This window comes from Chelonia mydas, chromosome 8, assembly GCF_015237465.2.
Source record: "Chelonia mydas isolate rCheMyd1 chromosome 8, rCheMyd1.pri.v2, whole genome shotgun sequence".
Taxonomy (NCBI): Eukaryota; Metazoa; Chordata; order Testudines; family Cheloniidae; genus Chelonia; species Chelonia mydas.
The window spans coordinates 173,450-188,323 of record NC_057854.1 but is presented as its reverse complement, the minus strand read 5'-3'; the positions used below and the strand labels follow the sequence as shown (position 1 = coordinate 188,323).

Genomic DNA, 14,874 nt, shown 5'->3' with positions numbered 1-14,874 from the left:
TCAAGCCATGGAATCAACATGATCTGAAGGTCACATTTTTCAGTATTTTGAGAGAATTGTCTTAGATGTTTGCTTATACAGCACCCAAAGTGTTCCAGAAACTGTACAGAGCTTAGTCTAATCAGGCAACATAGAGATGGAGGATAGGCTGCAACAAAAAGCAAACTGATTAGCAGTGAAGGCTAACTTATTTTGTCTGATTTTCATTATTTTTATTATCTCTTTTGTTAACTTCTTGGGTGGATGGGGAATGAAAGGAGATGGACAAATTTATTTAAAATACTGTTTTAAAATTTAAAACAGTAATCAATATCTTTTTCCTCTTTTAGAATATGAGTTTGTAGGACTCTCTTTAAATTGCACTTCAACTTTTGCAATAAAAGCTCATACATACTTCAGTGTTCTATGCTATTTGGATACAAAGGTGGTGTTAGAGAGCAAACTATGCATTTTGGTGTCTGTTTTTTAAAAATGAAAAAGCGAAAACATAACCAAGAGTAGTTTCCCAATAAATGAGTACTCGCTGTTTTACTCAGCCTAGTTATGGGCCCCAGGAAAATAAAAAAGGAATAAATATTCACCCTCAATATACTATGAAGGTAGCATGAATACAGAAAATACTTATTAAAACTATTTCTCTGTGTTCATACACAGACCTGAAGAAGAGCTCTGTATATGCTCAAAAGCTCGTGTCTCTCGCCGACAGAGGTTGGATTCAGTAAAAGATACTATTTCACCCACCTTGACTCTCTAATATCCAGGGACCAAAATGGTTACAACACCACTGCATACATATGCTTTCTTCACAGCTTAAAAAAAAAAAAGGAAAAAGGAAAAAAAGCTTTTGAGATGTATTTCAATTCTATAAATAGATGGCTATGACCTTTGCATGTTAGTCCATAAACTAAAAGTATACCTACTTCTGGAAAGAAAATCTTTTTTTCTTATCCTGCGTTGGCAAGGCTTTCATATCTAAAAATTTTAGACACCCAGGTTTGAAAATTCTGACATTAGTTCAGCACTAAAATAGACCAGTTCAGCGCTAAAATAGACATCTGAATAAAAATGGCCTGAATTTAAAAGGTGCTGAGCAACTGCAGTTCCTGTTCACTTCAGTGGGATTTCTGCATGCACAGCACCCTTGAAAATCAGGTCACTTTTATTTAGCTTCCTAAATCAATATTTAGTGCCTAATTTCAGGCATCCAGGTTTGAAAATTTTGGCCTTGGTCTTTATAAGTGGAAAATAATTAATTAATTTAGATCTTCCAGATTCCTTCTGCTCCAATATAAAAGTTCAGCTTCAAAATGAAAACAAGACTCCTCCTCCTAAACTGAATCGTTAAATCCATGTTCCCTATTACAGATTTATCTTAAAATCTGTTTTTTCATTAGTCATATGTGATGTAAAATATGGTTCTTGTCTTCCGACACTCTCATAATCACAATATTAGATGACTGTAGCAGTCCATCCAGGCAAATGTTCTAATGCCTGGAGCACAACAGGTGAGGCTGGAAGCCTGTAAACTTTCTTCTTTGCAGGAGACCTAAAATTTGGTTTTAGCAGGTTCTGAATACCATGAATTACAGTTCCATCGTACCTTCTATTCCAGGAGTGGGCAAACTTTTTGGCCCAAGAGCCACATCATAGAATATCAGGGTTGGAAGGGACCTCAGGAGGTCATCTAGTCCAACCCCCTGCTCAAAGCAGGACCAATCCCCAACTAAATCATCCCAGCCAGGGCTTAAAAACCTCTAAGGAAGGAGATTCCACCACCTCCCTAGGTAACGCATTCCAGTGTTTCACCACCCTCCTAGTGAAAGTTTTTCCTAATATCCAACCTAAACCTCCCCCACTGCAACTTGAGACCATTACTCCTTGTTCTGTCATCAGCTACCACTGAGAACAGTCTAGATCCATTCTCTTTGGAACCCCCTTTCAGGTAGTTGAAAGCAGCTATCAAATCCCCCCTCATTCTTCTCTTCTGCAGACTAAATAATCCCAGTCCTCTCAGCCTCTTCTCATAAATCATGTGCTCCAGCCCCCTAATCATCTGGGTGGGGAAATTGCATGCAGGGCCATGAATGTAGGGCTGGGGCAGGGAATTGAGGTACACAGTGTGGGAGGGGGTATGGTGTGTAGGAAGGGGCTTAGGGCAAGGGGTTGGGGTGCAGGAGGGGGTGTGGAGTGCGCGAGGGGGCTCGGGGCAGGGGTTTGGGGGGCAGGAGGGGGTTGGGGGGCAGGCTCCAGCCTAGCGCCACTTACCTGGAGTGGCAGCGGGGCGCACCAGGGCCAGGGCAGGCTCCCTGTCTGCCTGCCCTGGCCCCATGCCGCTCCCAGAAGTGGCCAGCATCATGTCCCTATGGAGGGTGGGCAGAGGGCTCCATGCGCTGCCCTCGCCTGCGGGTACCTCCCCCGAAGCTCCCATTGGCCACGGTTTCCTGTTCCCGGCCAATGGGAGCTGTGGGGGGCGGTGCCTGCAGGCGAGGGCAGTGCACAGAGCCCTCTGTCCCCCCTTCCCCAGAGGCTGCAGGGACATGGTGCCGGCTGCTTCTGGGAGCGGCGCGAGGCCCAGGGTGTCATTGGGGTGGCAATTCTGCGGGCCGGATCCAAAGCCCTGACGGGCTGGATGCGGCCCGTGGGCGGTAGTTTGCCCACCCCTGTTCTATTTTCGTACTATGTAAAATCTTTCTTGTAATATTTTGCAAAAATCTTGTTTCATAGGCAGCATTATATTTGCCTTAAATTGCTGCAGCTCACTGAGCCTTTGTAGGTAGATGTTCTTGTCTAATTATAATTTAGAAGTGTTTCTTGGAGAAGCTCATGTGCCCCTTCCAGTTTTAAAACCCACTGAGAAAAGATGTCTGTTAGCCTCCTGTCTAGAATCCTTAGCTAGCATTAATGCCCCACTATACTAGTGCTGTACAGAGTAATGCCAGGTCTACGCAACAGACATATATCGGTAAAACTACGTCGCTCGGGGGTGTGAAAAATCCACACCCCTGAGCAACGTAGTTATACCAAATACCCCCACCCACCTCCGTGTAGACAGCGCTATGTCAATGGGAGAGCTTCTGCTGACATAGCTACTGCCTCTCAGGAAGATGGATTAATTACGCTGATGGGAGCAGCTCTCCTATTGGTGTAGTAGCATCTTCATTTGGTGTAGTAGCATCTACAGCGGCACAGCTGTGCAGTACATGAAGACAAGCCCTAAGAAAATCCTTTCTCAGAGTTTACAGTTTAAATAGTCAGGACACAGAGTAGTGCGGAGAAGATAAACAAGCAGAGTAACAGCATGATGGTCTGCAAACTTCAAATCCATTAATTTGTATCCTTTTTTTAATTTTTGGATAGGGTTTTTTGGGAGGAGATTTCCTAAACCAAGATAAAGGAAAAAGGGGACACTACAGAGAGGAGGATGAGGGGACAGAGGAGGGGAGAAGGGAGGAAAAGGGGAATGAAAATGCAAGTACCAGTAAAGCAGGGGAGAGAATTTTTGCTAAGAGCACTGCCAAAGCACGTCTCCTCGCTACAGCTGGGAACAAATGACCTGTAGATACATAAAGCTGCAGAGCACAAATTCAGACTTTTGTCTTCAAAGAGTTAATTATCCCCCTTATAAACAGGGACAGACTAAACTTCTAACATGCTGTTTTTACACTAAACTTTTAACTAGCTTCCAATAAATTTGCAATTTTTTCATGTCTAGGAAAAATAAGTATGAAAAATCAACCTTTTCAGTTCTGTTACAAGCTAAGCATTGTTGCTGGGATGATAGCAGAAAGCAAAAGTAGCACACGTAGTGGGAAGTATTCCCACCCTCCAAAAAGAGGATGTTTTTTGTAGGAATTAGATCTTGCTTGTCATACAATATTAATCTTTTTACTCCCCTCTTTTTTCATAGGGTTAATAACCGCAGAAGACAGACGAGTTGGTACAACCAATCTCCATTTGGATGTGTCTGATGCTGTTAATGTCATGGTGTATGTTGGCATCCCCATTGGGGAAGGAGCCCATGATGATGGTAATGTTTTAGATAACTCTCTTTGGACATTTTGGGGTGTAGAAGGTCGTCTTCCATGGGTTGTTCAAAAGGCCTTGAAATCTTTGCCAGCTATAAACTGCCTTGGCTATTTGGGCTATGTCTCAGTAGGCATTCAGAGGCGTAGACAGTGGTCACTAGTCATTAATGCTTTTTCTAGGACATTACTATGAAAGTAATGGTGGTGTTGTAACTGGATAGTTCTAACCCTTCCTTGGGGGGAAAAACAAAGGTTACTTTAGTCTCAAACTAGAGATTTCTTATGACTAAGTTATCATGCTTCCTTCCAGTTTGCTATTGACTAGCACAATGGCAAAGTTTGTTATGCCGACTTTTGCATGTTAAATACAGGAGCTGTAAATTCATGTGATCTTGTTCAGCTTTTGTGTGGATCCTCCTTTCAGAAGTACTGAAAACAATTGATGAGGGAGATGCTGATGATGTGACAAAGCAGCGAATCCATGAAGGGAAAGAGAAGCCTGGAGCGCTGTGGCACATCTATGCTGCCAAGGATGCTGAGAAGATCCGGGAACTTCTCCGAAAGGTATGATGGTGACTGAAGGAGCTTATGGCCTAACAGGGTCCTAGAAAGGTTTATCAATGGGGGTGTTAAGATTCAAGTTGAGTCTGCTCCAGCTGACGCTCATGAGCACATACACAGATGCACCTACAAAAATCCCAAATGTTTCCCTCTTCTGTGAATGTGGTTTAAGAAAATGACATGTACAGCTGGTCATATATTCAGTGACAAACCACTATTCTGCTGCCTGGATATGGTTTATACTTGTAAATCTGTATGGGCACAATGTCACAGTTTGAGAAAACTGGGAATGGGTTTACGCCCAAGCATGGAGGAAGTGTAAACTTTCACTGTGGGCTAAGACCACAGGGGTGAATGTGGAAGGGATACTTACTGGTATAGATGCCTTGACCTTAAAAGTATTTATGATCTGAGCTGGTAGTATCTCATATTGAAGTAGCTTAAGATCGTGTTTGTCCCCAGTACGTTGGTGCAAAGTACTTTATGAGAAGTAGTACCACTGAACTGCAATATCTTTGTATAAATGTTTTTGTATCTTTTGTATTAGGTTGGAGAAGAACAAGGCCAAGAAAATCCCCCGGATCATGATCCAATTCATGACCAAAGTTGGTACCTGGACCAGACCCTACGTAAGCGTCTTTATGAGGAGTATGGAGTACAAGGCTGGGCAATAGTGCAGTTCCTAGGAGATGCTGTGTTTATTCCTGCAGGTGCCCCCCACCAGGTAAATGTCATGCTGTAGAGGCCATAAAAATGATGGCAAGTGAATTTAGGACACTATAAAACTGTAGTAGTTTGGATTTATAATTTGGCTCCTGAAAGAACTCTGAAGTAAGGCTGCTGTCTTGGGCTTTGCAGTTCTAACAGTACAGTTCTACAGGAGTTATTTAATAGTGTTCAAGCATCACATTGAGCACAATATATATAGCTAAATAAAATTATGTGGCATATTGTGGGTGGGTGTATAAAGTAATGGGATGAAATTAAGAAAGGGAACAGTTAGGATGCATGTGAGGGGGAAAAAAGGAGATCTCCTTAGGCCACTGAAGAGAATCCCAAGGAAGTAGTGGAAGCCCCATCACTTTGGACATCTAAATCTATGGTAGCTAAAATACTAGAGCAGGGTTTCCCAAACTGTGGTATATGAGGTTGATGGTCTGTCAGTTCACTTCACAGCACTTTTTTTTAAGAAGGTAGCCTGTGAACCGACAAAGTTCACTAGAGAATGTACTGTGGAGAGATGGGCCAGCTGGGATCCAATAGGGTTATTGCTTCTCTAACTTAAGATACAATTCTGTGAATTGTCTTGCAGGAAACTGGAGTGTTTCAATCTTTTTGGTAGATGTGTGTGCAGGAACCTATTGTACATGGAATTCATTGGCATTAATTCTGTTTTGGGTCATTCAGTCTTGTGGTGTATCTAACATCTAATACTATTACTTTTTTCAGGTTCATAATCTGTACAGTTGCATTAAAGTGGCAGAAGATTTTGTATCTCCAGAACACGTAAAGCACTGCTTCCGCCTGACCCAGGAATTCAGGCACCTCTCTAACACTCACACAAACCATGAGGATAAACTGCAGGTAACTATCAGTCCATCCTGCGGGAACAATCTCTGGGTAGATCCTATATGTTGGAAGTTTTGAAGTCACTTATGAACATGCATATGGCTAGTGAATCAGGAAAAATAAATACTTTACAACTTTGGAGCTTTTAATTTGATAGAAGCATTCCATATTTTTGGCAAAAATCTACATCCTGGGATTTAGCTACCTAAGCAAAAGACTAGCACTAACCTCAATTGAGCTGTCCCTGGAAAGTAACACTTTCATCCTTACATGATGGATCATATTGCTTGGCTCATAAATTATTAAGCTCTGGTGAGGGGAAATGGCAGAAGACAAAGCCACCTATTAAATCTCTTGAGTATTGTTGCAAGAAGGATTTTACCTTTGTTTCATCACAAGCAAAGACTGTTCTATTTATAATTATAAAATAAATCATGACCCCCCAGGTTGAGAAATACTGATAAAGTATATAGAGCTGTATTCACAAGTCATTGCCTATGTGAAATTTTAGTTTGTACTGACTTCGCTAGTGCTTTTCATATAGCCTGTTGTAAAACTAGACAACTATCTGGATGAGTTGACGAACCTCCTGGAAGAACTCTGCATACCCTGAGGGGTACATGTATGCCTAGTTGAGAACCACTGCACTAGACTACATTATTCTTCTTATACAATGATGCAGATGCGCAAGTGCATCCTTAGATGAGTAAGTTGACACAGAGTTAGTGGAAATAGAAAAGCTAGTAGTTGCATTCTTTAAAACAGGTGTCTTTACTGGTCTGAATGGGCCTGATGTCTATCTCTTAAAAGCCAAAAAGGAATTGGAAAGTGAACAGCTGTTGGTTTATGATTTTTCGTTGTGGCAGTAATGGCTGATCTTCATGAATTTATATATAGGGCTTGAAAAATTAATTAAGCATATAATCAAAACTAAACCTGTCAGTTAGAGCTGATACCAAAGATATTGAGCACATGTGCACATGCTTCATAATGCAGTTATGGAAACTTAATAGGTGATTAGCCAGGGCAAGGGCACTAGGAAATTAACTATCCTAAGGCTTTAGAATTGATAGTGTATCTATTCCTTGTTGCTCTTCTATTCTTATACTGGTACTTACTTACTTTGCATTTTTAAAATGTTTGTTAAAAACTGGTTTAAACTGAGTTGCATAACCTACCTGTTTCAGTGGTGAAGTTAACTCCACAGTTAGGAATAAAAATCAATGTGTTACAAATGGAAAAAAGAAGAAATAGATAGCAGTCAATATACATTAGAAGTTAGGAAAGGTAGAAAATCGTTAAAGGAAGACCTCAGGGAAAAATCCATTGCTGGCAGGGCTAAGAACAATAAGGAGTTTAAATATATTAGGAACACAAGAAACCGTAGAGATGGTATAGACTGAGTACTAGATGAAGTAAAATTTTAAAACTAGGTAAAATTGTTAATGACACAGACAAGGCAGACGTGTTCAATAAAAATTCTTCCATTTTTTTGAAAGAAGTAGGATGATGTACTCTTGTCATATAAGGATGATATACTTTCCAAACCATTAATAAATCAGGATAACGTTAAACATCTAGTAGGGGATAAATACTTTTTTAAAATTGGCAGGCCTGAGTAACTTGCACACACAAAGCAGCAAAGAGTCCTGTGGCACCTTATAGACTAACAGACTTATTGGAGCATAAGCTTTCGTGGGTGAATACCCACTTCGTCGGGTGCATGCATTCACCCACGGAAGCTTATGCTCCAATACATCTGTTAGTCTATAAGGTGACACAGGACTCTTTGCCGCTTTTACAGATCCAGACTAACGGCTACCCCTCTGATATTTGCACACACAAGTCATCCAAGAGTTGGCTGAGACCGATCTGTGGCTCACCAGTGTTAATTTTAATAAATCTTGGCATACTAGGGAAATTTCAGAAGACTTGAAGAGTGATAATGAGTGACATTAATCCCTGACAAATGATGGAGAAGCTGATTTGGGAGTCAATCAGTAAAGAATTAAAGGATGAGAATATCATGCTAGTCAACAGGATTTTATGGAAAATAGGTTTTGTCAATAAACCCAGTTTCATTTTTTGTTTAGTAAGGTTTGGTGGATAAAGCAAGTAACGGTAGATATAAAATACTTATCTTTGTAAGACGTTTGACTTAATACTGCATGATGTCCTCATTTAAAAAATTAGCATACACAATATCAATAAAGCACATGTTAAATGTATTAAGAACTTGGAACTGTCTGACAGATCTCAAAAAGTAGTTGTCAGTGGAAAGTTATCATTAAACGGGGATGTTCTGTTGGGGTGCCATGAGATCAGTACTAGGCCCCAAGCTATTCAACACTTTCTCATCAATGATCTGAAAATTAAATACAAAATCCCTGCTGATGAAAAACATTTGTGGAGGACTCAAAGATTAGACGGATAGCAAATGATGACCATGGTAGTCATGCAGAAAGATCTGGGTCACTTGGTAAAGAGGGCCCATTCAATTAGAATGCATTTTAATACACACCCAAATACCAAGTTATACATCTAAGAACAAGTGCAGACAGTACCTACTGAATTGGTGGGGGGCAGACTGTATCCTAGAAAGCAGTGACTCTGAAAAGGAGCTAGGAGTCATAGTGGACAAGCGACTTATCTAGGACATCTATGCACTACAGAAATACAAATAAATTATCATATGAGCTCCTAGAGTGATGCTGTGGCCAAGAGGGCAAATGAAATCCTTGGACCTAGGGCTTTGGAGCGGAGCCTGGAGCGCGGAGCAGCTCTGGAGCAGTGGAGTTGCAGGTTTTTGCCTGGTGCTGGAGCGGAGCCAGAGCACAGCTCCAAAGCCCTGCTTGGATCTATAAGGAGTAGTTGAGTAGGACTAGGGAGGTGACTTTTTTTCCTCTGGATATAGCATTGCTCAGACCCACACTGGAATACTGCATCCTATTCTTATGTCCACATTTTAAAAAGGATGTTGAAATTCGAGAGGATGCAGAATAGAACCACAAAAATGATTTGAGGACTAGAGAAAATGCCTTACTGTGAGAGACTTAATGAGCTCCATTTGTTTATCAAAAAGAAGATTGAGAGATGACTTGATGACAGAATATACAGGAGAGAAATACTGAGTACTAAAAGACTCTTTAATCTAGTGGAGAAATGCATAACAAGGAACAATGGCTGGAAGCTGAACCCAGACAAAAATTTGTGCCTAATTTTGTAATTTTGAATTTAAAAGTGAGGGTGATTTAACCATTGGAACACACTACCAAGGGTAGCATTGGATTCTCCATCTGTTGATGTCTTTGAATCAAGACATGTGTTAGTCAAAACCTTGCACTCAGTATAGGGATAACTGGGTGAAATTTATGGGTCTGTGATTTACAAGTCAGACTAGATGATTTAATAGTCCATTAGTCTATGAATAATTTCCTCCTAATAATATACAACCAATTTGGGCAAGAGTTTAATATGAAAGACTTAATATTTTGCCTGATCTAGTGTCCTTGCAAGGAGAAGCTTAAAATCTAAAAAGATAATAGCCAATAAATTAATCTTGGTTTACCATAAAGTGGATAAATAACATAGAAGTGCAGTTGTTTAATATTAAACTTTTCCTGGAGTCTAATTTTGACATTTATATAACAGTGCTGTTTGCAACTTTGGGAAGCAGCAATAGTATTTAATAAGTTCAGCATTTTTGGTGTGAATCTCTCTCTCTTGGTGTCTGACTCCTCCATGTGAGCATTTTACATCTATTATATATTCAACCCCCAAAGTCTAGTAAATACCTGTTTATGAAGCGGTTGGGGTCACTTGCGTTTGTGTGTGGATGCTAGATTGAATTGGTGGCCTGTAATATACAGGAGTTCAGACTCAATGATCTAGTGGACCCTTCTGGCCTTAAACTCTGACTTCCTGTTAGGGTGGACATGCTGCTCAGGTTTAAAAGTTTGTATTAATTTTTTTTTTCTGTTACTTACAGGTGAAGAACATTATCTACCATGCAGTAAAAGATGCTGTTGGCACACTGAAGGCTCATGAATCCAAATTGGCTAGGTCTTAAGAGTTGCTAATTCTAACTCTCTCTCTCTCTCTGCGCCCCGCCCCTCCCCCCCGGTGAAGTAAGCCTTTTCTCACAGTACATACAGGGACTGCACATGACTGCCTCTGCAGGAGCAGAGGCCTTTCACTAAGAGCTGGTGTGGTCAGTATTACATACACCCTTCAGCCACTGTTTCTACATTGCCTCAATATTGAAGGTCTGATGGAAGATCGCACTGTTACATGCAGAATTCCTTATTCTAATGAAAGGTGCCGTGTCCCTTTCCTGTGGCCTTTTGCAAATTGGAATTGCCTGGAAACCATGTGGTGTTCCTCCATATTATGATTAGAAATGGTATAAGAGTGTGGACATTTTTCCCCATGCCTAGTTAGTCTTCAAGAAGTTATAAGGAATGTGCTAGAGATGGGGTATCCTACTGCAGACCTAGGTAGATAGCTTCTGAATGAGTGTGATCAACAAGAGTCCAACCGCAGACATACACACAATCCTCCCTAGTGCGATACAGGACAAGGAAAAGGGATAAAGCTGTTCTTCACACACCCCTTCTTGTAGCCATTTCTCTATACACTGTAGAATTACAGATCTACAGGGAGAACCCACTGCTTTTCCCAGGAGGCTCCAGGAGTAGGAGAATTGTGTATTTAGTGAAAAACTAGGTTTGTAGTGAAACAGTTAATATTTCATGAAAGTAGATATTTTTAGTATTTTTGAAATATCACAACTGTTACTGGATTTACAAGGAAAGGCACATTACGTTTAGTCTTCCTTTCAATAAAATCAAGAAATGATTTATAGAAATCAGTCTAAAATAGCACAAAATCAGCCAAAGGAGAGCAAATAGAAACTAACTCCTCACTCCCTACAGATTCCACAAAGTGAGAAGTAAAACAGGACATGTATTTTGTCCTGACATGGAGATGATGTCCGTCTCCCCCTGCACTGGTAGCTCCAGGCAATATTTCCCCAAGTACCAGTGGTAGCTCGGGATGTCTGTCATTTCCCAAAACTGAAGGAAAATTAATTATCAATATTGGCTTTGTCCAGAAATATTTTCAGTAAATTCAGTTTGGTAGAACTGTATCCAGAATTAAATAAATGTCAGCATTGAAGCGATGATTTCATTGTCCGGGTCCATGGGGAAATGTATCTACCTTATGCCCAGCTGTACTGTAGTGCCACCTGCAGGCCTGTTAATATGTTCACTTTTTAAAATAAAAGTCATTTACTGTACCACTGGACCCTATCCCTTCCTGCCAGTCTTGGCTGCCTCAGCCTCCACAATGATCAAACCACACACAGCACGGTTCCAAGCACCATTTTGTGCGGGGAGAAGGGGCGTTTACAGGGGGGCAGTCCTTCATGGTGCCAGCTGGGCTTACTAGCACAGCACCCCTGCACTGCTTATGCCAGGCTCATGGGCTGGGTGCTCCAGCTGGCCCAGATCCCAGCTGAGAGGGAGCAGCGGGGCCAGTCACAGCCCAGATACAGCCTGGGCTCCAGCTCTCTACCCTACAGCTAGAGAGGTGTGGTAGGGCAGGACAAGCTGCCTCCCCATGGGCAGAGGGCGAGGTCCACCCCTGCAATGGGCCTGAGTGGGTGCAAAGCTACCACTGCACTTGGCAGAGGGGGGTACTGTCAGTTCATAGGGTGGAGCTGTTACTGGGTGAATAGTTCCAGAGAGGCACCATGACTAGGTGGGACAGAGGCAGTGCTTGTGACCACGAAGTTCATCCTCCTGCTTTTGGCTCCACCTTGTCACTGCCTCCACCATGTCCTGTCCTCCCCACTCAGGCCAGGTGGCTGCTTCCACCCTCCCCGCCCCCCATTCCTTCCCTCAGGCCAGGTAGCTGCTGCTCCCCCATCTCTCTCTGGCTGGGTGACTGCCCCATTTCCTTTTCTCCTGTTACCTACCCCTCCAGCCCACATGTTAAACCTGTGCAGCCCCCTGGCTCACCTTTGCAGAAGGATGTGAGTCATCCTGTGTGTTTCCATGAAGAGTCCCATGGGACAGCATCGCTTCTCTCTACACTGCTTGCTGTATTCCAGGTAGGTGGATGGTAGTGAGTACCTCATCTCTGAGCTGTGTCTGCCTCCTCTATATACCCTTCCCTTCACACCTGCTGTCTAACAGCTTCTTTGACTGAGGGCAATGATTAAAACATTTAGGACCATGGCCAGAAACAGTCACATCCCTTACCATGCCTTGCTTGGTGCATCACTTTGAAAGGCGCTATGAAACTGGCTAGGCATGATGGTCTGGTCTCTTGGTGATTTCAACATCTATTCCTATTCTCCAGTGTCTATGGTGCACCTGTTGTCAGAGACTGTGCACACAAACCATTCCAAATTCAAAAACACACTTAAAATATAACTCCACGTGAAAAACAGCTGGTATCTGAGGAGGATGAAGTTAATTCCTTAGTTCCAATTTCTTATTTGTGGGTCCCAGTTTTAGTCAAAGACCACATTTTAAAATTAATAAATCTAAACTTAAATGTTTAGAAAACTTCACCATAAATGAGGGAATTTTAAAGCAATTAATGCATTATTTAATTTTTCAAATAAATTTGAATAATAAATACTTTGAAATAAATACTTTGGCTGTAAGTAACAAAATACTTATCAGGTCCCCCGCAAGTGACACGTTTTTAACTATTACTGTTCTTGAGTAAATGTCATTTTCCAAACTAAAGCATTTTTCCTGAGCAATAAGAGGATAACCGCAACCCCATTTCCATTTTGTAAATAGCTGTTGAATAAAGAATTAGGTTTTAACTTGGCTACATGTGACAAAATACTTTGTGGTCTCCTCAAGGAACAGGTACCTGCAGCTGTTATGAAGTGATTAGAATATGCCACTACCAGAGCCAAAGTTTCATTTTTGGGCTAAATTTTTCCAAATATCGTACTCCTGAGTCTATTTTTGTATTTTAGTAAATGTACACTATGAATGTAATATTCATCATTCAACCAGTTTTTTATAAATCCAGCTGTAATGTTCTCAGAAATTTATGGATAATTACAAATTAAGAAGTATATAGTACCCCTGGTTTGTCTTTAGACAAATTAAGAACAGGAGAAGTGGGTAAATTTATCATTTTACTTCATACAAGTATATATATGTATGTAGTTAGTTTTATCAACTAAATACGTAATCTCATCAAAAATTAAATGGAGTTTGTATGACAATCTCTTTTCCATAAGCATGTTGACTGACATGAATTATAATCCCATTCTTTATTGATTGACTTTCCTGTTCGCTTTTCTGTTTTGCCCAGGATTAATGTCAGGCTCGATTAATAGATTGCAAGACCAGAAGGGACCACTGTGATCATCTAGTCTGGCCTCCTGCATAGTACAGGCCAAAGAACTTCCCTGAAATAATTTCTAGAGCAATTTAGAAAAACATCTAATCTTGATTTGAAAACTGCCAAGGATGTAGAATCCATCATGCCCCTGGTAAATTGTTCAATGGTTAATTACCATCAGTATTAAAAAATTATTTCCAGTCTGAGTTTGTATAGCTTAAGCTTAAGCTTTCCGTCATTTAATAGCATTAAACCTTTCTGTGCTAGAATGAAGCTCCCTTTGTCAAATGTTTGTTCCCGATGTAGGTACTTCTAATGTGTAATCAAGTCACCCCTTTACCTTCTCTTTGTTAGACTAAATAGATTGATCCTTTAATCGTTTTTGTGGCTCTTCTGTGAACACTCTCCAGTTTATCAATATCCTTCTTGAATTGTGGTCACCAGAACTGGGCACAATATTCCAGCAGCAGTAGCAGCAATGCCAAATACAAAGGGAAAATAACCTCTCTACTCCTACTAGAGTTTCCAATTTATGTATCAAAGGGTCACATTAACCTATTTGGCCACAGTGTCACACCGGGAGCTCATGTTCAACTGATTACCCACTATGACCCCATGTCCCCAAATCTTTTTCAGAATCACTGCTTCCCAGGATAGTCTTCCATCCTGTAATAAGTACGACCTTCACTCTTTGTTCCTAAATGTTATACATTTACATTTAGCTGTATAAAAAGGCAGGGGGTCAAGTAGGTCTGAGCTCAAGTGGATAGCCTGAGCCTCTGCTGTTACAGCAATGTTGATGCAGCGTTTTTTATCATGCTAGCTCAAACCCCAGTAGCATGAGTGTTTGCCTCGGCTGGGAGGCTTGCTCCTGTTTCATCTCTCCTGATCAGGGGCCCATGGCATTGCCGTTCACAGAGGATAACCAGACAGCCCAAGGACGTTATAGTCACCAAGTCCCTCTAACTCCAAGCAGAGGATCCACATCTTTGCACTCTAAAAGTACCCTAGTTGTTGCTCCTATTTCCCTGCTCAAGGGTGTGCACTTGGTTGCGCTCTTTAAAATGAGGACGGATTGGGGAGGTGGGTCACTGCTTTTCGTAAAGAAAAAAGCTTGTGGTCAGAGACAGCCTGTTCTGAAATAGCAGGGACATGGCAAACGGTCATTTGGATGTGCCACTTGGGGTGACCTGAGAAGTGGTTGGTCACTTACAGCCAGTCAAAGCTCAGTTCTTTATTTGAATGATTTTTATTTAATCAGTTACTAACATAAACTATTCTAAAATTCAATCATTTATTTTGGTGACAGTTCTAATAAAAACAAAAACAAAAAAACAACCTG

General features: G+C 41.2%; 1 protein-coding gene across 6 annotated transcripts in view; it reads left to right on the top strand.

The window, feature by feature from the left end:
• The window catches only part of KDM3B (lysine demethylase 3B), a 131,579-nt gene extending 120,125 nt beyond the window's left edge, over positions 1-11,454 (top strand). For 2 of the 6 annotated variants that reach the window (XM_043521426.1, XM_037906125.2), the window contains 5 exons: positions 3,908-4,027; positions 4,453-4,589; positions 5,134-5,310; positions 6,036-6,170; positions 10,144-11,454. In XM_043521426.1, coding sequence (XP_043377361.1) covers positions 3,908-4,027; positions 4,453-4,589; positions 5,134-5,310; positions 6,036-6,170; positions 10,144-10,224 — 650 coding nt within the window. In that variant the 3' untranslated portion in view covers positions 10,225-11,454. Of the gene's footprint in view, positions 1-3,907; positions 4,028-4,425; positions 4,590-5,133; positions 5,311-6,035; positions 6,171-10,143 lie in introns of all 6 variants that reach the window. The other 4 variants (XM_007064975.4, XM_037906124.1, XM_037906126.2 and 1 more) reach the window with 2 other exon arrangements.
• Positions 11,455-14,874: the final 3,420 nt, after the last annotated feature.